Source organism: Vombatus ursinus, unplaced genomic scaffold (assembly GCF_900497805.2).
Source record: "Vombatus ursinus unplaced genomic scaffold, bare-nosed wombat genome assembly UNPS02014841.1, whole genome shotgun sequence".
NCBI classification, from domain to species: Eukaryota; Metazoa; Chordata; class Mammalia; order Diprotodontia; family Vombatidae; genus Vombatus; species Vombatus ursinus.
The window spans coordinates 46908817-46932061 of NW_020954619.1; the positions used below are offsets into that span (position 1 = coordinate 46908817).

A 23245-nucleotide genomic window follows, 5' to 3' on the forward strand; every position below is an offset into this window, starting at 1 on the left:
TCACTGTTTTCGGTCATCACTAAATGTAAATAGTAACAAAACCTGAAAAGTGTATTAAAATTTGTACCGCTTAGCAAAGTAATTTTTTTAACATTAATGTGATTTCATAATAAATAAAAATCTTAAGCAATAAGTGTAATTAACTGATATTAATTGAAATTTCCCTTTTTAAAATATGGTTTATTTGCAAAATAGTTTAATCATTAATTATACCTTTATTTGGAAAGTGAGTGGCTAAAAACCTATCTGCCATCTGAAGAAGTTTAGCTTATTTAATTGTGGCCCCTACCTACTACCAAGTTGTGCAGGTCTGATCTATTGGGAAGCGTTATAGTCACCTAATGTCAAGAATACAAGTTAAAAATAAGCTTTTAATTCAAAACTTCTATAGCTTCCATTATTACTCCCCTGCCCTTCCCCCTAAAAAGACACAATATTAGCATTAGAGGAGATTGCAGAGGTCATCTAGTAAGAGCCATAAATGAATGGGTACCTCTTCTAAACATTCCCAAAAAATGACCATTAAATTCTATCAGCTAGCTACTTTTAGCCTTTGGATTTCATATAACCTTACAGAAGGGGGCCATCTCCAGTTGTACTGATCAGTATCTTGCCACTGGATCCAGATGACTTCAGAGGAGAAAGTCAGACTGGTGACTCTGCACAGCCCTCCCTCACTTAAATCCAATTCACTTGCAGCTCAGGACATTCACCTTCCTGATGTCATGTTCCTCTTCCAGAATGAAGGACAAACAACAACAATGACCTTATAGAAATTAATTTTTATGTTTATAGTGAGAGAACACAAAAGCCAGAAGGGATGAGACACCAATTTGTTCAATACCTTCAAATTTTACAGATGTGAAAGCCAAGACCTAGCAAAGGTGAAGTGACTCAGCTAAGGTCACATAATTGGTTAGATGTCAACCAATAAGTACCAAGTAACAATACATTACAATACAGTAGGAAGACATATAGACAATCCATTTAAAATAACTGCACAGAATATAAAATACTTAGGAGTCTACCTGCCAAAACACACATAGGAACTATATGAACACAATTACAAAACACTTTTCACACAAATAAAGACAAATCTAAACAATATTGGAAATAGTAATTGCTCATGGGTAGACTAAACCAATATAATAAAAATGATAACACTACCTAAATTAATGTACTTATTGAGTGCCACAGCAAACTACCAAAGAATTATTTTATAGAGCTAGAAAAAATAATTAACAAAATTCATCTGGAGGAACAAAAGGTCAGGAATATTAAGGGAATCAATGAAAAAAAAAAGTTAAAGAAGGCAGCCTAGCAGTACCAGATCTCATACCATATTACAAAGTGGTAATCATCAAAGTAATCTGGTACCTAATAAGAAACAGAGTGGTGGATCAGTGAAGTACAGAATACACAATAGTAAATAAACATAGTGATCTAGTGTTTGATAAACCCAAAGATCCAAGCTTTGGGGGCAAGAACTCACTTTTTGACAAAAACTGCTGGGAAAACTGTAAAGCAGTCTGGCAGAAACTAAGAACAGACCAACATCTCAGACCATACAACCAAGATAAGCTCAAAACAAGGCACAGGATTTAAACGTAAAGGGCGATATTATAAGAAAGTTAATGGAGCATGGAAACAATAACTTATCAGATCTATAGATGGGGAAGAGTTTACAACCAAACAAAAGATAAAGAGGATAATGGGAAGTAAAATGGATAATTTTGATTACATGAAATTTAAAAGTTTTTGTACAAACAAAACCAACAGACAAAATTAGAAAGAAAGCAAGAAACTGGGGGAAAAATTGTTTACAGCATACAATGATAAAGATATCATTTCTCAAATGTATAGGGAACGGAGCCAAATTTGTAAAAATAAGAGCCATTCCCCAATTGAGAAATGGGCAAATGATATGAAAAGGTAGTTTTCAGAAGAAGAAATCAAAAGTATTAATAGTCATATGAAAAAAAAAGGTCTAAATCATGAATAATTGGAGAAAGGCAAATTAAAACACCTCTGAGGTACCACCTCATACCCATCAAATTGGTTAACATAACATAAAAAGAAAATAAATACTGGAGGGGATATGGAAAATAAGCACACTAATGTACTACTGGTTGAGCTGTAATCTGGTCCCACCATTCTGAAAAACAATTTGGAATTATGCCCAAACAGCTATAAAACTATACATACCCTTTGACTCAGCACAGTCATTACTAGGTCAATATACTGAAGAAATCAAAGAAAAAAAGCAGAGCATTTATATGTACAAAAATATTTATAGCAGCTCTTTTTGTGGTGGCAAAGAATTGGAAACTGAGGGGATGCCCATCAATTGGAGAATGGCTGAACAAGCTGTGGTATAAGATTATGATAAAATACCACTGTGTTGTTAGAAAAGATGAAGAGGATGGTTTTATAAAAACCTGGGAAGATTTATATGAACTGATGCAAAGTGAAGTGAGTAGAACTTGGAGAACATTGTACACAATAATAGCAATATTGTAATGAGGATCAACTGTGAAAGACTTAGCTATTTTGATCAATACAAATACTTATCACAATTCCAAAGCACTTAATTCTGTAAAATGCTATCCACCTACAAAGAAAACTGATAAACTCTGGAGTACAGACTGAAGCATTTTTTTCAAAAAACAATACATTACAAACTCCAAAAATTACAGAAAATGCAGTTTATAACCAAGAAGCAAAAGCAATTAAGAGTAGCTTAATTATTTAAAATAAAAGTATGTATAAAACATATGAAAAAGTTACAGAATGAAGTGGAATCAATGTAAAGTAAAAAATTTAAGGGGTTCCTTTCCTTCTCTTCAAGTATTATCTTCCTTTATCAAACCATACCTACTCAAACACACAAAAAACAAGGGGTTAGCATGGTCTCCCAAAAAAAGTGACCCCACACTCTCACTTGAACCATTCCTCACTGGTTTTTTGCCGAACATGCCACGCTAAATATCAGACTACAGAGACATCTACTCAATTGTGATAGCACTAACGCCAATGGTTCCTTAAAAAAATGGCTGAAAAACAAAAGCATGGAAAGGTGAATTCCCCTTTAGAAATTCTTCAGATAATTATAAGGATAGATAAGTTACAAGCAAGTTACCACCCTCTAAAAATTTAGCAGTTAAAAGCACTGTAAAAGTATGCTCATCTAGGAATATCTATTCTCTCTTATTATTCATCTCATTTTTGCATTCATTTTGTCCTTTGATTGCCTTTAGAATACACTTATATTAATGGTCAAAGACATAAGCTGATTCTCTTTTAGAATGCACATTCATCCTGTCATTTTTGCAGAACTGCTTCTACTTCAAATTTATCCTTAAAACTTTGTCTATGAACCTTTTTTTTAATCAATATCCATCCACTACTGATAACTTTGGAAATAAATTCACAGTACAAGGTCTGGAGAAAGTAATAAGGATGCTGAATCCTTTGCATGTTTTAAGCCTCATACACTTTATCTGCATATTTGTTTTTATTTAAACTTTAAGGCCACGAAAGAAAGATGGCAGTTGCTTTTCTCCTAGATACCACAGGGTAGATGATTCACCTAAATAAGATCTTATTGTTGTGAGCAGAGTTAGGGCCTGGACTGAGATTTCTTTCCTATAGGGGACTCCCAGATCTACACAGTACCTCCCCCAATGCAGGTCAGCATCTTTTCAGCAATTTACTGTCTTAATAGAATTATCTAGAACACTTAAGTGACTGGCCCAGGGTCACACAGCCAGTACTTGTTAGAGGTGGGGTTCTGAGGCCAAGGTTCTAGCCACTACTCCATATCCCCACATTGTTCTCCTGCTTGGTAAGAATAAATTAGTGAAATAAACTGGGTAAACGCCCTGCCTAGTGAATTTAAGGAAATATACAAAACAGGGGTCATCCAAGATGACAGTTTGAAGATGGAATTACAATACTGGAACTCATATTAATAAAATTCATAAATCAATTCAAGTAAGACTCGTCAACTTCATCATCTTCATTCTTAAATAAAACATTTTCTTTCAACTCTTCCATGTTTTTTTATATTGTGCAACTTTGATTCTGCAACCTTCCTTATTTTCTTATGTTACTTAAATCCTAATTCATTCTATATTTCTCATTAATGCCATGAAGAGTTATTTTTCTTCCCCTGATGTGCCTTTGCTTCTTTGTACCTTCAATGTATTTTATAATTTCCTAAGTTTGTACAGTAAAATTAATTGAAACAAAATTAACACACACTAACAGGTAATATTTTAACACCTTTCATTTCCCAGGTTAGCCTATACTGATTCACACCATTTTGGTTATAACTAAGTCACTGTTTTCACTGTGATAATAAATTCTTTTTTTCCTTGTTAAAGGCTCCTTTTCAAGTAAACATGTATACATACATATGTACTTATGTGTATATATATATATATATATGGGTGTCTGATGTTCAAATAATGATTAACAGTATTTTTAGTATTAAAATGAATATTTTTACAACACTGAAATGTCAGTTATTTAAAAAGCTGCATCAATTTTTTAAACATTTGGGTAATATTTAGGTTAAATTATTACTTAGTTTACATTACTATTCAAAGAAACAATTTTTATAACCACTATAAAAAAGATCCTATGCAGATTACCCTATATTCTCCCTCAATATCTAATTGGAAAAAATTAAATTCTCCCACAATCCAAATTCATGATTAAATAAATCTATAATAAAGACAAAAGATTCTAACTTATTAAGTCAAAGGTTCTGAGAGAAAGGCAAACGTCATAGGGTTTAGAGATCACCTATAGATAGAAGGCCAAGAATTTGACTTTTTTAAGCCTGTTTTTCCCCTTGATTATCCTGCTGATTTCAACACAAGTTCCAAAAAGTCTATTATAGAGAAAAAAAAACAACTAAAAGAGTGAAAGTTAAAATTCATATGCAAATATTAAATTAACAAGGAAAGAATATTTTCTCACTCATTGCCATTACAACAGGTGAAGGTGGAAGTTGTCTATAGCTGTGATTAAGAAAACAAGAGTTATCAGCTGGCTACTGCACAGATATGAAGGCAATTCTTGATACACACTACATGCTACACACCCCACTTTGGCTGACAGAAGCAGCAACTCAGTAAAGTTAAAGATGTGAGACACAAAGTCATATTCCACCATTTGGAAACCACAGAACTTAAATTAGAAACTATTTAAAAAGACAAAGTAACTTTCATTGGATTGGGTTCTGACTTGTTCTTTACCTATAAATTCAATTTTTACCTCCTGGGTCAACAGCAGTGAATAACATTTTCCTGCACCACAGGATTAATATTAGGAAACATATTTCATAAGAATGCTAAGCATTACTGATGTTCTACAGAAGGTTTGGGAGGTTGGCACGTCATTTTAAATTTAGTTTTTACTAATCAAAAACTATTTGGTGTAATCTAAGCACTTACTCCATTACTTTTAATTAAAACAACTCAACTGAAGTTCAGTTGAAACTTAAAAACGTAAAAACCAGCAAATGCTGGACTTCAAATAATAAAACCCTTTTTTTTTAACTCAAATTAATGAAACAAATGCTCAGAAGATTTCAAAGAAGCTTTAACTTTTTGCCTATCTGGGCTCGGTATTCCTTAAAGCCTTGCCAAGCCCACTGACATATTCTCTAGGAGATCAAGAGTCTCATAAGAAGCAGCTTCAAACACAGGGGTCATCTCTTAACTTCCTCTTACCATATGTGAAATTCCTCCTGACATCAATGAAAGCAACACATGAAAGATCAAGGTCAAATCATGAACACCCTGTAATATTTATCTAAGAAAGCCCTGTTGCTTTACCAGATCAAGGAACATTTGTAATAACATTAAGCTAGAATTAAAAATTAATTACCTTTGGACTGGAAATAGGAATAATTCTCTAACCTGTCTGCAATTAGCAACACCTCTAAAGCCTCTCCTCATAAATAACACTACTTAAACTTTTTTTTTCTGAATAAAATGAGTGATGCTTTCCTGAAACCGTCTATTCCTCAATATTTCTTCTCCACGTAAGGTAATATCAGGATACATGTAAATTCTATCCATGCACGTATACATCAGAGTCCTCTGTGGGTTCCGTTTAGATGAAAAAATTAAACGCATTTTTCTGCTGGAAAACCAGACTTCCACTTTTCTGCCTTACTTCTCCCTACCCCAAAATGTTCCTAAAATTGCTGCCTGTTCGCTTATCACAGTAGGACGTGAAAACTGTTTTTAAAAAGTGTAACAAGGCTCAATAATATCAAGTACACCTACACATGCATCCGTCCTCCGGAATCCCCTCACTTGACAGCTTCACCCTGAAGCTCCAGTGCACCCGTACAGGTGCACCCGTGCAGGGGTTGGGGGGTGGGGGAGGTTGGCCTGGAGGCTCCATTCTGCACAGCTGGGCGAACGAGGCAGATGCGCGCGAGTACCCCAAACTCCGATTTCGGCACCCCCACAGACCCGGGCACATCATCGCTAGGAAAGCAGCTACAGGCTAGGCATTTGGGGTGCGCGCACCCTGCCGGGACCCCATTGCAGGGAAGGGAGACACATTTCCATCATCATCATCATCATCATCACCACCACCCTTACCCTCCCCCCAAATCCACGCGCGTCTCTTATAAATAGCCGCCACAACGTGCTTGGAACAGGCACTTTTGCCCATCCCCGGCCCCCGCCCGCGAGCCAAGGCGGGGGGGGGGGGGGCGGGGAGGGGGAGGGGGGCTGGGGAGACTGGAGACGACAGACGGGCACAGAGGGGATCGTTGTGATTGCACAATCACAGGTCTATCGCCCTCTCCCTTACTCCGGTGGAGAAGCACACTGGATAGTGGAGGAGTGAGAATGTTCCTCTGACCTACCCCCACCCCAGATTCCTGTGCAATTAATTGGGGGAGGGAGAATGAAGACTAAAATGCCACCCGATGCCCCGACTTCGTTCCCTTAGTAGCACCTCGAACCAGCAGGGCGGGGCGGGGGCGGGGCAAGAGGGAGAGTTGTGGGGAGCGCGACCCCCGCGGGGATACCTGGTCTATGGGCAGCTGCACCGCGTTGCTGAGGGGCTGCAGCAGGGTGGAGCCGGTGGTGCTGGTGGTAGTAGCCATGGCCGAAGCCTCCTCTTCCCAGCCCGCCCGCCCTCCTGTCTGCCCCCTCGCTCGCTCCCTAGGTGAGGGGGAGGAAGGGGAGGAGGAGGAGGAGGAAGCCTTGCTGGCGGACGAAGAAGAGGAGGAGGAGGAGGAAGATGGGGATGGAGCTGCTGCCGCTGCTGCTGCTGCCTCTCTGGCCCCTTTCGCAGCTTGCAGGAGGAGGGGGTAGAGAAGAGGAGGGGGCGGTGACCAGGCACGTCCCTCCTCTCTCGGCCGCGGCCTCCGCCGCTCCGAGGCTCCGCCCCGCCTCAGACCCCACACCCCCAGGTCATCCACACAGCCTCCGGTCCGACCCGACCCGGCCAGACCGGGCTCAGGGGGCCCGGCTCCTTGGGCCTCCTCCCCTTCCGACGCCTCCCCCCAAAAAACCTTCAAAGGCTGCCAACGCCCCCTCCCCAGCTCCCACACTCACGCGCCGGACAGCCCCGCTGCCCAATCCCAGCGCAACATGCAGACCCCCTCAGCCAATCAGAGGACGCTAACTAATAAGGGAGGGAGGGGAGCGTCTGGGTGTGGGGATGAATTCACTCCCCCCACCCCACTTCGCGCTGCCTTTTCCCTCGCAAAAGCCGGAGCATGAAGGGGGTGGAGGACTCGGGTTTGTGAAAGATGTCCTTGGGCTTTCTTACCGGACGCCCCCCTAAAAACAATAAATAAAGTCATTCTCCTAGTCTGGTCCCCAACACCCCCCCTCTTTGCTGGGAGGGGCTATGGATAACAAAGGGTAATGGGGTGGCAGGCACACAAAGGGAGATGTGAGGGAAGCTCGGATCCCGAGCGTCCCTTCCGACTCTAAATCCTATGCTGGAGGTCGAGGGGCTCGGCTAAGGAGGAAGCTGGAGAGGGGTGGACGCTGCTTCCAGACCACCAAACTCTCCTCCCCTGCTCGAGGTGTCAAGAGCCCTGTATCGAAAACCAACTCCTGTTGCTTCTTGATGTTTCGTTCTCCGTCACCCATCCCCCACCTGGTGGTTCATATGTTGAGAGAGATTGGATTTTAGAGCTAAACTATACTTTGTGTTCCCAGGGAAGCCGCCCTTGGTAGATTAAACCTTAATCTTTATGGAGCCAACAGAATTGAATTAAATGCCCAACACTGTGAGGAAGAATTGTCCTACCACAGTCAGTCAGTCCGTCGTCAGTCTCTCTCAATCTTTGTCTCTGTCTCTCTGTCTCTTTCTGTCTGTCTCTTTCCTCCACCCACCCCCCCATCCTCCACCCCCGCCCCATCATTGCAACTCTCCTGTTAAACTTGGCAGTGTCCAAAGCTTTCAACGTCTCTAGGCTTTTCATCTTTGTTTATGAACTATTTACATCTTTTTTAATTGAGACAATAAACTGTCATGACCTTTCAGAATACTGAAGACATAAAAATTACGCCTGCAGGATTTTGTTTTAAAAGGGAAGATAATAGGAGTACTTTGAATAGGAGGCTTTAAAAATCAATAAATTTACATTTAAAATTACAGTTTAAAGCATGACCCCTCTTTGTCAACACAAAAATTCTCTGCAGATGCCACACAAATTTACTTTCATCCACTATTTTCTGCAGCAGATAATATATCACTAGGCACACTATGAGAAATATAGAGGCTCCCAATATATAAGCTCCCACTGTGTCAATCATTTTTTGATTCTTCTGTCAGAATAAAATGCAGCCATTAAGGCACTCTTTAGTCAATGGTTACATGAGACTAAGGTAAGACTATAGAAAATGTTCCACATTACAGCTGAGTATTGGTATCAAGTGAAGTATTTTTTTAAAGCATTCTTTTGATGTTGAAGTTCTCCAAGTACACCTATTCACAGATGACATTGTACTCACTGCCTCCAAGTACGGAACATTATCAAGGCTCCAAGTGAAATTCTCCATAATATGAAATTTACCTATCACAGACGTTATAAATGGAAAAAATAGATTAATATGCCCAAACTATGGCATGCAGCTGGATATACATATATATGAACTTACTTGATAGGCTGCCCCCATCCAGAGGTTGTGTATATATATATATATGTATATGTATGTATGCATGTATGTATGTATGTATGAAAAGAGAGGCAGAAACAGAGAGATATAAAGGGGGGAGAGGAGAGGGAGAGGAGACAGAGAAATTTATAGGTCTAGCTGTATATATCTACTTGTATGAGCATAGCAGATGAACGATGAGCAAGAATTGCAGAGGAGATCAAAATAGATTGCAGTTGAAAAACTGTATAGTCCTTTCAATGACCCCCAAATGGTTCACTTCTGCAAAAGGCCATTGCATTATCATTAATAATCTTCAGAAACATTGATAATTAGAACAATCCAAAAATAGAATAGTCTTCCATGGGAAGTGGTGGGTTCCTCCTATCTTGAGGTCCTTAAGTGAAGATCAAATAGTCATTTTTTGGAGAGGAGGTTCTTAGTCAGATACTGGTTCAACAACAAACATTCATTAGGGACTAGAATAGATGAACTTCACAGCCCGTTTCAAACTCTGAAATGTTATGACTCTATAACAGTCTCCTCCTACATGCCTACATATTGTGGAACGTCATAGTCTCTAAAGACTTAAAATTACCAATAACCCAAAGGTAATAGGAAGATGCCTAGTGGGCATGAATAAGCTACTAAGTATTACCATCAATAGCATGCATTCAAGGAGTAGCATTAAACACATTTTCAAAAACATATAACCGGAAAGGAATAATCCTTCATGGGCTGGTCATGTAGTAAGAATGGGAGGCAACAGATTGATAATACTAGTGATCCTCCTGAATATTTTTGTTTGTTTATACCTCAGATTTCACTTCCAGTGAGGAAACTGCTTCTATCAATATAGGAGTAGGGTGACTTGCCAATAGCCATAAGTTACATAGTCTATATGTGTAGGGGGTAGGACTTGAACCCAGGCTTTCGACTCTGAAAACATCTTTCTATGCACTACATCATACATACATACATTCCTTTCCCTACAAATAATTTTTTTTAATGAGAAGAAGGCCTCTAGTGCATCAGGGAATTTTAAGTAGAGAATCTATGGGAAAAGTTTTATAAGAATGGCACAGATTAAAAAGGCATGAAGTGATTTAAATTTTCGTTAAATAAATTTTTAAAATAAAATTTCAAATAAATGTTTGAATACAACTTAAAAATTAAACAAAAGGCATGGAGGAATAACCCTACTGTTGCAAACATGGATTTTTCAAGGTATCAAAGTAACTCACATATGGATATTGATCATTGCTGGGGGTTTTAAATTATGTGATACAACTTGAATCCACACTAGATTACTGTGTCTTTGACTCAGCCTAAAGAGATGGTAGAGATATAAAAAATAATCATCTTTCACTCTTGAGCCATATTCTAATGAAAGCTATAATGAAAGTGATGGATAGGGTGGTGTAACACTGGCAGCACCTGTTATTAATGAGATTTTCCAGTTTAAAAAAATTGTCTAACAATGAGATTGGGGCTGGACCTGAGATTTCAAAGGTAAAGGAAACTCCCAAGTGAGAAAACTCCCTCATATAAGATGATACCTTCTCTGTAACTCATATAGTCTTTCAAAGTTGTCTAGAGTATTGGGTGGTTAAATTCCTGTCTCAAGGTTCCATAGCCAGTATGTACCAGGTCTTTCTTGGCTCAGAAGTCAGCTCTATTCTTAATTCACTCAATGCCTACTAACATCATGATCTGACCAAGGTCTTTGATACTGCCCGTCATGAGGGCTTATGGAAATTATGGCAAAATTTGGTTGCCCTAAGTTCATCGATATCATATATCACTTTCATGACAGCATGTTTGCCCCGGTTCTGGATGATGAACAATGCTCTCACACTTTCCCAGTCACCAATGAAGGGAAGTAAGGCTGTATGCTTGCTTCTATGATTTTTAGCATGATGCTTTCAGCAATGTTGTCAGACACTTTCAACAAGGATGAAAATGGCATCAAGGTCAGCTGCTACACTGATGGTAAATTATTTAACTTGAAAAAGCTAATCAAGACTAAAGTGGAGGGAGAATTGGTGCATAGTTTTTTTAGTTCTTAAATGATTGTGCACTCAGTGCAGCCTCTGAGGCTGAGATGGAACAAAGTATGGATAGATTCTCTGCTACTTGTGCTAATTTTGGTCTAATAATTAACATCAAGAAAACGCTGGTTCTCTACTAGTCAGCACCACACCATCCATATGTGGAACCATCAGTTACAGCAAATGGAGAAATATTGAATGCTGTGGATAAGTTTACTTACCTTGGCAGTATACTTTCCAGAGATATACACATAAATGATGAGATTGACATACAAATTGCCAAAGCTAGCTCAGTGTTTGGGAGACTCTAAAGGAAAGTATGGGAGAGACAAGAGTATTAGACTGCCTACCAAACTGAAGGTCTACGGAACTGTTTGCTGATCCCATTGCTGACCCCAGGCTGTGAAACCTGGACAGTATACCAGCACCATGCCAGGAAACTGAATTGCTTTCATTTGAATCGTCTTAGGAAGATTCTGAAGATCACGTGGCAGGATAAGGTACTGGACACTGAGGTCCTTTCTTAAACTAACCTGCAAGCATTCAAACTCTACTGCAGAGAGCACAACTTTGATTGTCTGGCTATGTTGTTCAAATGCCAAATGTACATTTGCCTAAAAGACTGTTTTATGGAGAACTCACACAAGGAAGACACTCACATGGTAGTCAGAAGAAGTGATGCAAGGACACTTTAAGAGTCTCTCTGAAGAACTTTGGAATTAATTGCGTGACATGGGAGATACTGACAAAGGACTGTCCAGCATGGTGTGCCCTCATCAAAGAAGGTGCTGTGCTCTATAAGCAAAGCAGAATTGCAGTAGCTCAAAACAACATAAGATGTGCAAATTTAGAGACATCTCCACTCAAATGGTCCTGTGGACCATCCATGCCTGACATGTGGTAGAGCATTCTGAGCTCGTTTTGGTCTGATCAGCTACTGTCAGACATACTGCACCTTGATTCTAACATAGTAATGTCATCTTGGTCCTCTTCAAGCACAAAGGACAACCACCACTAAGGTCATGTCAGAAAATGTGACATGTATTATGTGTGCAGATATAGATACATATATGCACATATAAATTATGGGAATGGGAGTATGGTTTAGTGAAAAGAGAACAGAGCTGGAAGTCAGGAAACCTGGATTCTAGTCCTGGCTCTGCCACAAATCTTGAGCAAATTTCTTCATCTCTCTATGCCTCAATTTCCTCATCTGCAAAACAGGTATGATAATACCCTATCTACCTAACAAGATTGTTCCAGTTGTGAGGATAAAATTAGGTGGAAAGTGTTAAAAGACTTTGAAAAGTAAGATTATCATGATAATACTAAAGATGAATAATTCACTAATATTATTTTTAATTGTAAATATAACATAATACTCTAGGCTTAGTATATTAACTATATTAGCATGGAGCCATTGTCCTAGAGTGAGTTGTGTGGGCAATGATCAGAAATTAGCCTAATTAGTTCTGGCCCATGGGTCCAGAGCATAGGAAAAGGAAAAGGGAGAGTGAGGAGTGTCTAAGGCATGACCATTCCTGTGAGTGGTTGAAGTAGAAAGGTGATAAGGAAGGCTGAAAAACTAAGAGATCAGAGTTTTTGAAGATAACTGGGACTGAGGTGGAAAAGAAGATTGTGAAGCAGGTACTAAACTTAGTAAAGAAGGAAGAAAGTGACTTGACTATCCATAGATTACAATAACAAGGATCTAGACAAGAAGAGAATGAATTGTGAAGTAGGAGAGGTAGTTCCTGAGTACATGGTGTTAGAGAGAAGTTCTGAGAGTGATGGTAGGGAACAAGGAGTATGTCACTTTCTCTGGTCCTACATGTCATGATGTGAGAAAAGAAATAGCCAGACTTGGGAAGGGTGCCAGCATAAAACAAGTTTTAGTGAGTATTCCAAGGCAAAGGAATGTAAGAGAAAGAGATCTAGGATGAAGGACAGTTGTTAATGTTGTTTTAGATAATAAAGGAGGGTTCTAGAGGTTCTAGAGGAAGAGCTGAAAAGGTAGATTGTAGGGAATAAATCAGGTTAAGTGTGAGTTTACTATTGGGAGGGGCTAGGTATGCCTTCTTCACTTCCAAGTCCTTGCTGATCTCTGATGTCCTATGTGGTGAAAGGCACCAGGCCAGAGGAACACATCAGAGGTCACCTACCTTCCCCCAGTGGGAAGAGGAGTCTCAGGATAGGAGCTTAACAATCATGGGACTCTGGGATGAGAGGCTCTGGGCTTTGAAAGAGAGCTGGAATGCGAAAGGAAGGAAGCCCACATCTGTACATTAGTGCCTTAGGCAAAGCCCCAACTTCCTCTGTTAGTTCTGGCTGTGGAAATTAGCACATTAAAAGACTTCAACCTACAAGTGTTACTTTAATGTAATGACTCATAAGATGGTTATGGTAATTGATATCTGCTAAAATCCTTTCTTGCCAGCTTACCCTTACTTACATTTCTTCTGAGTAGTTTGTTTAGTCTTTTCTACCTGTATTTATTTCACTAAAACTGGCAAATTGGAGCATATATTTTATTTATTCTATACCTTAATACTGTGGTACTTTGATTATGATGGACAATAAATGAATGAAAAAGCATTCATTGAAGGGTAAATGCCTTCTCTCAGGGAACTTATTTCAGCAGGTTGGAGTGGTATCTCCAGAGGAGCAGCCACCACATGGCTACCACTCAAATTCTTTCTTAGAATCCTAGAAGTAACTCTGATATAGGTCTGATGGGGATGAGGTGGTGGGTGTGGGAGTAAATACACTTCTACTATTTGACAATATCTCTGGAGTCCCCACTGCTATGCCATTTTCACAAATCAATCAGTCACAATAATTGTATCAACTCTTAAATATGAAACAATGATAAGGCAAAATCATGAATGATCATAATATGCACTCAATAAAAGGCAAGAGCATAAATAAGTATGATTTTTATGCAATAGAAGACAATATAACAATCTACCAATAAACCTAGGTCATTCTTTCCTATCAATGAACATAATGTCCATAGAGAATATCAGGTAAGTGCTTACAAAAATCTAGTAGGGAGGCACATGAGTAGGAACACTTAATCATCCATGGCAAATTTGGATGACAGGCCTTGATGTCTTTGGTCTCTTTAGAGAAGAGTCTGGAATACGTGTCACCTGCTGGACAAAATCACATCTGCTCTCCATTCCATTCTGGTCCTCACAGCTCTCCTCCTGGGCACAGCCATTTCTCTGTTCACAGCCCACTTTATAAACGACAAACTCTTTTGACACATAGCCTCCCTTGGCAAGGTGTTGAGAATCTTAGGCTTTTTCAGTGATAAACAATTCCCTTAAGTCAGAGAGACTGCCAAGGTCCTCAGATCTGCTTCGAGGCTCTAAGGTGTGCCTTTCTCTCTAGCAGTAAATAGAGTCACAGAATCTTTCTACAACCCTTTAAATAGCAGGAGATAGTTTTCTCTCATTGTCTCCCAGCAAAGCTAAGCCCTATCTCACAGCAGCTTATTTTTCCCCTTATGTGTCTCTCTCTCAAACCAGAGAGGGCAGTAGACTGCCCCTTGAGATGTTTCTCCTCTCAAGCTTATTTGCTTTGAAATCAATAGAGCCAGAGTTCAAAGTAGATGTTATTCTCTCCAGCTGTTCTAGCTTCTTTCTTCTACTCAATTCAAGGCAACAAGTTATTATCAAGTGCCTGGTATGTGTCAGGTAATATGCTAAGCTTTGAGGATACAAAGAAAGACAAAAGCAACCCCTGATCTCAAGGATTTCATAATCTAATGGGGAAAACAACATACAAACAACAATATACAAATAAGTTATATATAGGATAAATTGGAGATAATCGATAGAGGGAAGACACTATCATTAAAGGGAACCAGGAAAGGACTCTTGCACAAGGTAGGATTATAACTGAAAAAAATCAAGGAAAAATTGTCTCCAGGGAAACAAGGAGGTAAAGAGGAAGCATTCCAGGCAAGGGGGCAGCCATTAAAAATGTACAGAATCGGAGGAAATAGTTTAAGAAAGAGCAAGGAGGCCAGTATCTCTAGACCATAGAATTCATGGAGGGAAGTAAGATGTAAGAGGACTGGAAAGATTGGAAGACATCAGGCTGTGAGGGGCTTTAAAAGTCAGAATAATTTCTATTTGATCCCAGGGATGATAAGGGGCCATTGGAGTTTATTAAATAAGGAGAATTGCATACTCCGACCTATGCTTTAAGATCACTTTGATATCTGAGTGGAGGATAGACTGGAGTGGGGAGAAACTTGTGGCAAGGAGACTAATCAAAAAACTGTTGTAATAATTCAGCATGAGGAAGTGATGGTCTAAACTGTGGTAGTGCAAGCATAGAAGCAGAGATGCAAGAATATTTGAAAGATGTTGCAAAGATAAAATAGGTCTTGGCAACAAATTGGATGTAGAGAAGTGAAAGAGAGTGGGGAATTGAAGATGACACCTAGGTTGCAAGCCTGGGAGGCCATGAGGCTGATTTGCCCTCAGCGGTTACAAGGAAGTTAGGAAGAAGGGAATATTCTGGGGGAAAGATAATGAATTCTGTTTTTAACATTTTGAGTTTAAAATGTTTACAGGACATCCATCCTAGAGATCCAAAAGGTAATTTGGAATATGAGACTGGAAGTCAGGAGAGAGGTTAGGGCTGGAGAAATAGATCTAAGAATCATCAGTGTAGAGACGATAACTGCATCTATAGGAGCTAATAAGATTACCAAGCTATATTTTGTTAGAGAAAGAGAAGAGAGACTCAGGGAATACCCATGGTTAATGGGGTTGACTTTGATGAAGATCCAGCTAAGGAGACAGAGGAATAGTCAGGTAGCAGGAGAGAACCGAGAGATGTGAAAACCTAAAGAGGAGAGAATACCCAAAAAAGAGGGTGATTGACAGTACCAAAGACTTTGGAGAAGTCAAGGAAAAAGATTGAGAAAAGGCAAATAGACATTGCAATCAGGACATAATTGGTCATTTTTAGAAAGAGCAGATTCAGTTGAATAATGATGCTGGAAGCTGGTCTGCAAAGAGTAGAGAGTGAAAGGAAAGTAAGTAAAGATATTAATTAATTGTAAATGACTTTCTCAAGGAGTTTAACCATGAAAAGGAGGAGAGATATAGGATGTTAGGTGGCAGAGATGGATGGTTCAAGTGAGAGTTTTTTGAGGATTTTTAAAGATTTTTTGTGTATTTTTCATCATTGGGAAAAAGGAGAAGAATCAAAAAAGAGAAAGAAATGCTATTTAAAGTGGATGGGATGATGGTAACTGATGATGTTGCAACTCTTGCTCCTATTTTCTCTGCTGAGCAGAGTGATCTTTGAACTGGAAAGGACAGAATAAAAATTGCTAATAGGGCATTAATATCCCAGATAAATAAGGAGATAGTAATGGATCATATTTGCCTTTAATGTGTTCATGTTATCTGGCTCAGATGATCAACATTGTTGGGTAATGAAAGAACTGGCAGACATGATTGCTAACTAAGAATGATAGCCACTAAAGATTGATCTTTGAAAGAGAATGAGAGATAAGATAGGATTGAAAAAAGGCAAATGTCTTCCCAAGTTTCTAAAAGTGGGAGAGAATAAAGTCTGCACATAGTAGGGCAAATGAGCTTGACTTCAGCTCCTGTCAATATTCCAAAATATATTATGGTATCAATGAATATATAGAAAACAAAATGATAAATACAAAGAGCCAAACCAACTTCACTTCCATTTTTGATAGATTTATTTAATCAGAGGAAAACTGTAGGTATAATTTATCCTCCTTTTTTTGGTCAAAATCTCTCATAGTATTCTTGTTTACAAGATGGAGAAATGTGAGTTAGGTGATAGTACAGTTAGATTCAGAACTTGTTGAGTGGACAGATCTAAAGAGTAGCCATTAAAATTTTGATTACCTTAGAAGTCTCTAGGACAGGAATCTGTGTAGGCCTGGGATATGTAACATTTTTATCAATGACTTAAATAAAAACACCAGTATCATGCTTACCAAATCTGAAGACGACACAATGATGTGCACATCTTTTGCCAGTAGAAGGGGCAATACAATAGCTGTCTTCAATTATGTGAAGGGCTGTTACATGAGAAAAATATTAGACTTATTTTCTTTGATTCCAGAGGATAGAAGTAGGAATAATGTATGGAAGTTGTAAAGGGGGAAATTTAGGCTTGATTTAAGAAAAAAATTCCTAACAATTAAAATTATCCAATAACAGAATCAATTACCTCAGTAGACAGTGGATTCCCCTTTACTATACATCTTAAAAAAAAAAAAAGATTTGTGGATCATTTGTCAAGTGAGTTACAGAGGTGATTATTTTTAAAGTATGTTTTAGACCAGATGATCTCTGAGGTCTCTCTCAACTCTGAGATTCTGGGTTACTGTGATGTGGGTGTCCTTGCTTCTACTGCATTGACCTTCATCACCCTCTTCTTTTTAAGATCCTGTTCTTTCTCTTTATAACTCTCTGGGCTGAGTATCAAGTCCCAAGAAACCAGATACTGAATGTGAGAGCTGTTTTTAACCTATAAAGGTTTTAGTTACCATGTCCCTACATTTTCTTTTGCCTGAGGACTAGTTCATCAGAAATGAGAATGAAGTAACCATTGAGAAGACCCATGTTCAGTTACTGTGTTGGTTTTCATTCAGATTTTTAAATTTATTTTTCTTTAGAAAATAGATACTGATTGTCTTAAAAGTTGTAAAATAAATATTTTTAAAATATCACTTGACTGTCATCAACAAACATGAACTTTCCATATAAAAAGGAAAATTGTATATAAAACTGTGAGTCTATTATGTGTATCTCAATTTTTAAAAAGTATACATCAATTTTAACAAGATAGTACTGACACTACCATCTCATCTGTGGCTCCTTCTGACCTTCCTTGTCCTTTCTTTTGTGTATTTTTGTGCTAGTTTCATTGACATTCTTTTTATTTTTTAAAATCATTATCATTACCCCCCTCCACTTCCCTCCAACTCTCCCCCATCCCAATAGTATCCCTCTTCTATAACAATTATATCCAAGTAAAATAAATTTGTGTTGTATTGGTAATGTTTGAAATCATGTCTCATTCTGTTTCTACAGTTCATCATCTCTTCACCAAGAAATGGAATCACTGTCATTGTTCTCGAATCATAACTGGTCGCTGCATCAACCAGAATTTTTAAGTCTTTCAAAATTATTTTCCTTTACGATTCTCTAGTTAGTATATAAATTGTTTTCTTGATTCTTCCCACTTCACTTTGTAGTAGTTCATACAAGTCTTTCCAGTGTAACAGGTACAGGGGGTGGCCACCTAAACAGTATCATTTAACACCTCCCACACAGGGTGTGTGCAAATCTCTCCTACAACATGTTATCACAGTGGGAAGTCTAGGTTCTCAGAGAAGGATTACCATCATATAGTTACATTCAGATTCTCTCAGGTTCCGAAGGGTAAACCTGTTGAGACAGAATTCATTTCCTCTACTCAACACTCTACTTCTTGAGCCCCTACTGATGTATTTCCTTTTACACAAAACCAGCTACTCAGAGTAATGATACTTTTAAATTTTAAACATAACCATTTATTTTCACAATAAGGCAAAAGAAATAGCAATAACATTACAGATACTTATATAAAACAAACATAGGCATAATAAAAACATCATACTTCACTCATAAACCTGGGGCACACACTATAATGCACTTGGCAGCTTTGGGGGAGGGTAGACACACACTTACAGAAACCCACTACGAGGTTAATAAAGAAAAACTTACATACTCAGGGTAATCTACCATTCTGGAACTATAAACCTCAATGTTTTCTTTCTGTCTCAGGAACTATCCATAAAAGTTCTTTTATGAATGTAGTTTCTGTTTTGAGCAGATGCTTCCACTACTAAGCAGAAATGAACTATGCTTTTTTGACTAACATTTAACTGGGCACAATATCTCAACCAAATTAGTTGATCTGCTGGGTGACTTCTCTGATTCTGCTGAAATGGACTTACTCCTTAACAGCAACACTTCCAGCTTCCAGATTAGCTGAGGCCATTCTGAAGTATGTCCTTTCGCATCTCTCTTTCTCTCCCTCTCTTTTTTCTCTTTCCAACCCTCTGTCTGTCTCTGTCTCTCAGTCATATACAAGGTGTGTGTGTGTGTGTGTGTATGTGTATGTGTATATCTATATATACACATATATACATATATGTGAATGTGTGTATATGTATGTGTGTATAATGTATGTGTGTATGTATATGTACACACATATATAATCAATTCCCTATGTATCTTGGCTATCAAACATTTCAAATATGTTGCAAAAATTTTTTGAAGTTAACTATTTCCCTTCCATATTCCTTTAATTTACATGAACAATCTCTGATCTGAATTTAAAATATTACATTTCACAATATGGCCCATGACTAAAACCCACAAAACACCAAAATTAATGGAAATCTAGAATAAAAAAAAATCACATGTATCCAAACGTATCTCAACTTAGTTTGGGAAAGTTTGCTGTCATAAAACAAAGATGTAGATGGAATAACCAGTCATAATTTTTAGTTTCACTCTTCCAAATATTGTTAAGAGGTTGTGGGTCATGGGAATATCATCTTCCTCCTTCTATTTAACAATTTAGCCACATATGTCAAGAGACAAATAAAGTATGAGGTTGTAGAAATTGCTGCTGCAGTCAGCACAACCTACCTTCTTGGATAACTGCAAACATAGAGGACTCTGTACATGACCTAAGGGGAAGGCATATTTAAACATATTATTATACCTCTAGGCTACCTCACCTGAAAGCATTGGTATTTGCAGCAGCAAAGGTAAGTATGGATGACTGTGTTGCAAAGTCTTCCCCTAGCAAAGACCTGATTTCTATTTCTAAGCCTTTCCATCCTACAATAATAGATCAAAAAGTAATAAAAAACAGTAAAACTATTGCAACTATATTAATTGACAAAGGAATTTCTAAAATTAGAGTTAAGTATGTGTAAGCATCAATTCATAATCTTTAGAAAGCTTATGTACCCTTGGTAGCATTTGACCAGAATGCTTACTCCCTGATTAACGATTTGGAAAAATTAAGCTTTCATTATATGTCTTTCATTGTTCCTGTCCCTGTAAACAATTCATGAATATTCATCTTCTTTTGGTTGCTGTCCAGCTTTTCACCAATCAAAGAATCAGAGAGTCTTCTAGGATAGAAGCCAGGATCTTGTTCTCATTGCATAAAGCAACTGCCTTCCCTTTTATTTAATATTTATCTGGTTTTCCATCCCTAATTACTTCCTTAAGAGAGCACTTAAACTTGTACCTCATAGGATTGTTATAAAAAGAAGCAAATTAATTGAGGAGTAGAATCAGCTCTTGTATCTTTTACATTAATCTGCCCCTAAAGTTTCCTGTTTTGATTAGAATTTTGTTTTAATAAAGTAAATATATATATTAGTAACATATTACTTTATATTATATATAAAATACATGTATATGTTATTATACCTGATCTAGTTGCCATATTAGGTCATTTCAATTGGTTTTTAAAATCTGATTTTCCTATGTGCAAATAATACATTCATCAGCTTTTGTTTTATATATTAAAATACAGAGTACTGGCTCTGGAATTAAGATTTACATTCAAATTCCATCTCTATTAATTTCTACCTGTGTGACCTTAACCAAGTCACTTAACCATCATGGGCCTCAGTTTCCTCATCTGTAAAATGAGGGAACTGGATTAGATGGATTCTGAGACTCCTTCCTAATTTAGAGCTATGATCTTATTGGCAAAATTAGAAATTTAAATTTGCTTCAAATATTCAAAGTTAATTCTAATTGATTCATCCTGTAATAAATGTATGAGCATAGTCTATTCAGGAAGACCTAAGTTCTAATCATGCCTCAGACATTTACTAGCTATGTGATCCTCTCTGTGTCTCGGTTTCCTCAAATGTAAAATGGGGAAAATAATAGCACCTTTCCCCCAGGGTTATTGTAAGGATCAAATAAGGTAACCTATGTAAAGCACTTCCCAAACCTAAAAGCACATATAAATGTGAGTTGTTATTGCTATTATTGTTGTTATTATATCACATTTCTGACTAATAAAGTCTAACCACGCAGAAGATTTTATAAGAATTAGAAATCTGCTCATTTTTGAATTCCATGTTGGAGCTGCTTTTTGTTTGTCTCCACACCATTATAAGGCATTAGAGTATGATTCTAGAAGGGGCTTGGTAAACATTTATCATCTTAGAGAGGCAGCTAAGGTATATGAACATTCAAGGCTTGTGCCAAGGAATATCAAGAAAAATTACCATCACATAATGAAGTTGTTAAAATGTCCCAGGTAGGAGAAAAAAGAGAAGAGAATCTAGAACTACATCCTGTGTAGGATTTTGGTGTTGGAAGGGACTGCAGAAATCATCTGGTCCAGCTTCTTCATTTTACAAATAAGGAAACTGAGTCAGAGAAAGGAAGTCTCACAATAAGTGATAGAGTTGGGATTCAAACCCAGGTCTTTTGACTTCAAATCACTTATTCTTTCTACCTTATTACTGCTGTGTTTTATTGAAAATTGTCTTTTCCTTACTTCAAGTTTTAGCTTCCTTTCCATTTGCTGAAAAGAGATTAGAAGTGAATACATTTTTAAATGGTTCAGTGGACTGCCAAAATTCTTTATTGTATTCATGTATCTCATTCACCTCCATCTACATTAAAATTACCAAGCATTCTCATTTGAAAACTTTGCACTTGTTAAATATTAGGTAGACATTGTTAAACATTGTTAGAACATTAGGTAGAACCCCTGTGGAAGATATACGGGAGGAAAGAGACAAGAATCACACAAGATGAGAAGGCAGGGATGGGTTACACGTTTCAAATCCTGAGTCTGACACTTAATAGTGATGTGAAATTGGGCAAGTCAACATTTCTGGGCCTCAGCTTTCTCATCTATAAATTAGGGGAATTGGACTAGATGATCTTCAAGGCTCCTTCCAGCTCTTGAGCTGTGCGCCTCCCCACACTGATGAAATTACAAGTCCATCAAAGTACTCATTTTGTCAGCTGCCATCTTATTTCAGGATACCACAATTGAATTTTCATAGTGGACCGGATTTATTTAAAATCAGTCAGTTCTTTTGAAAGTAAGCTAGATATTTAAAAAATCAAATTGAAACAGAGACTTCAGTAAAGTCAAGAAAAGAGATGGATTAATTCTTGTCCATGTTGAATCTTCAAGTAGCAGAATGTAAATTTGGACCTCTTGTAGAAACTTTTAAAAAAGACCTAATAATTTTCACTACTCTTACTATAATACATTTTTAACAATCTGTTGTACTGGAGAAGGAAGTTCCAGATCCTTTGCTCAAAAACATAAATAATAGTTGTAAATAAAATTACCAGAAGCTTGAAAATAATTAAATTACTTTTATATTCCTACTGAAATACCTTCTCTTCTTCTCCCTCCCCTCCACCAATTAATATTCCTAAGTCACAAGGGTAATACTACTTACCTGATCAAAAACTTTCAGTAGTCTATTATTGCTTACCAAGTAAATCACAAAATGTTAAAGTTGGAAGGAACCTTAGAGATCATCTAATCTAAAAGTTCTTTACCTAGAGTCCATTAATTTGTTTTTTAAAAATATTTTGATAATTGAATGCATTTGAAGACATTATTCTGAGGAGGGGTCCATAGACTTTGCCAGACTGCTAAAGGGGTCATAAGAAAGATTAAGAACCCCTGATCTAATCTAACCCATTCATCTCACAAATGATACGTCAAGTTTCAAGATTGAAAAAGTGAAAAAAAAAAGCTTTCCTTACCACAACTCTGTATGACAAATATTATTAACCTTATTTTATAGATGAAGAAATTAAAACCCAGAGAGATAACTTCACCAAGGTCACATAGCTAGTCAGTAACAGACCAGGACATGAAGCCGGGTCTTTTTACAAGTCCAGTATCCTTTAACCATCACCTCCACACACACACACACACACACACACACACACACACACACACACACAC

At 37.8% G+C, this 23245-nt stretch overlaps 1 protein-coding gene and 1 pseudogene across 1 annotated transcript in view; one reads left to right on the plus strand and one right to left on the minus strand.

Moving 5' to 3' along the window:
* The window catches only part of MBOAT2 (membrane bound O-acyltransferase domain containing 2), a 154157-nt gene extending 147019 nt beyond the window's left edge, over nt 1–7138 (minus strand). Inside the window, exon 1 of the mRNA XM_027840435.1 lies at nt 7061–7138. Coding sequence (XP_027696236.1) covers nt 7061–7138 — 78 coding nt within the window. The remainder of the gene's footprint in view (nt 1–7060) is intronic.
* A 560-nt stretch (nt 7139–7698) lies between these two features.
* Nucleotides 7699–23245, plus strand: part of LOC114026653 — a 144512-nt pseudogene continuing 128965 nt past the window's right edge.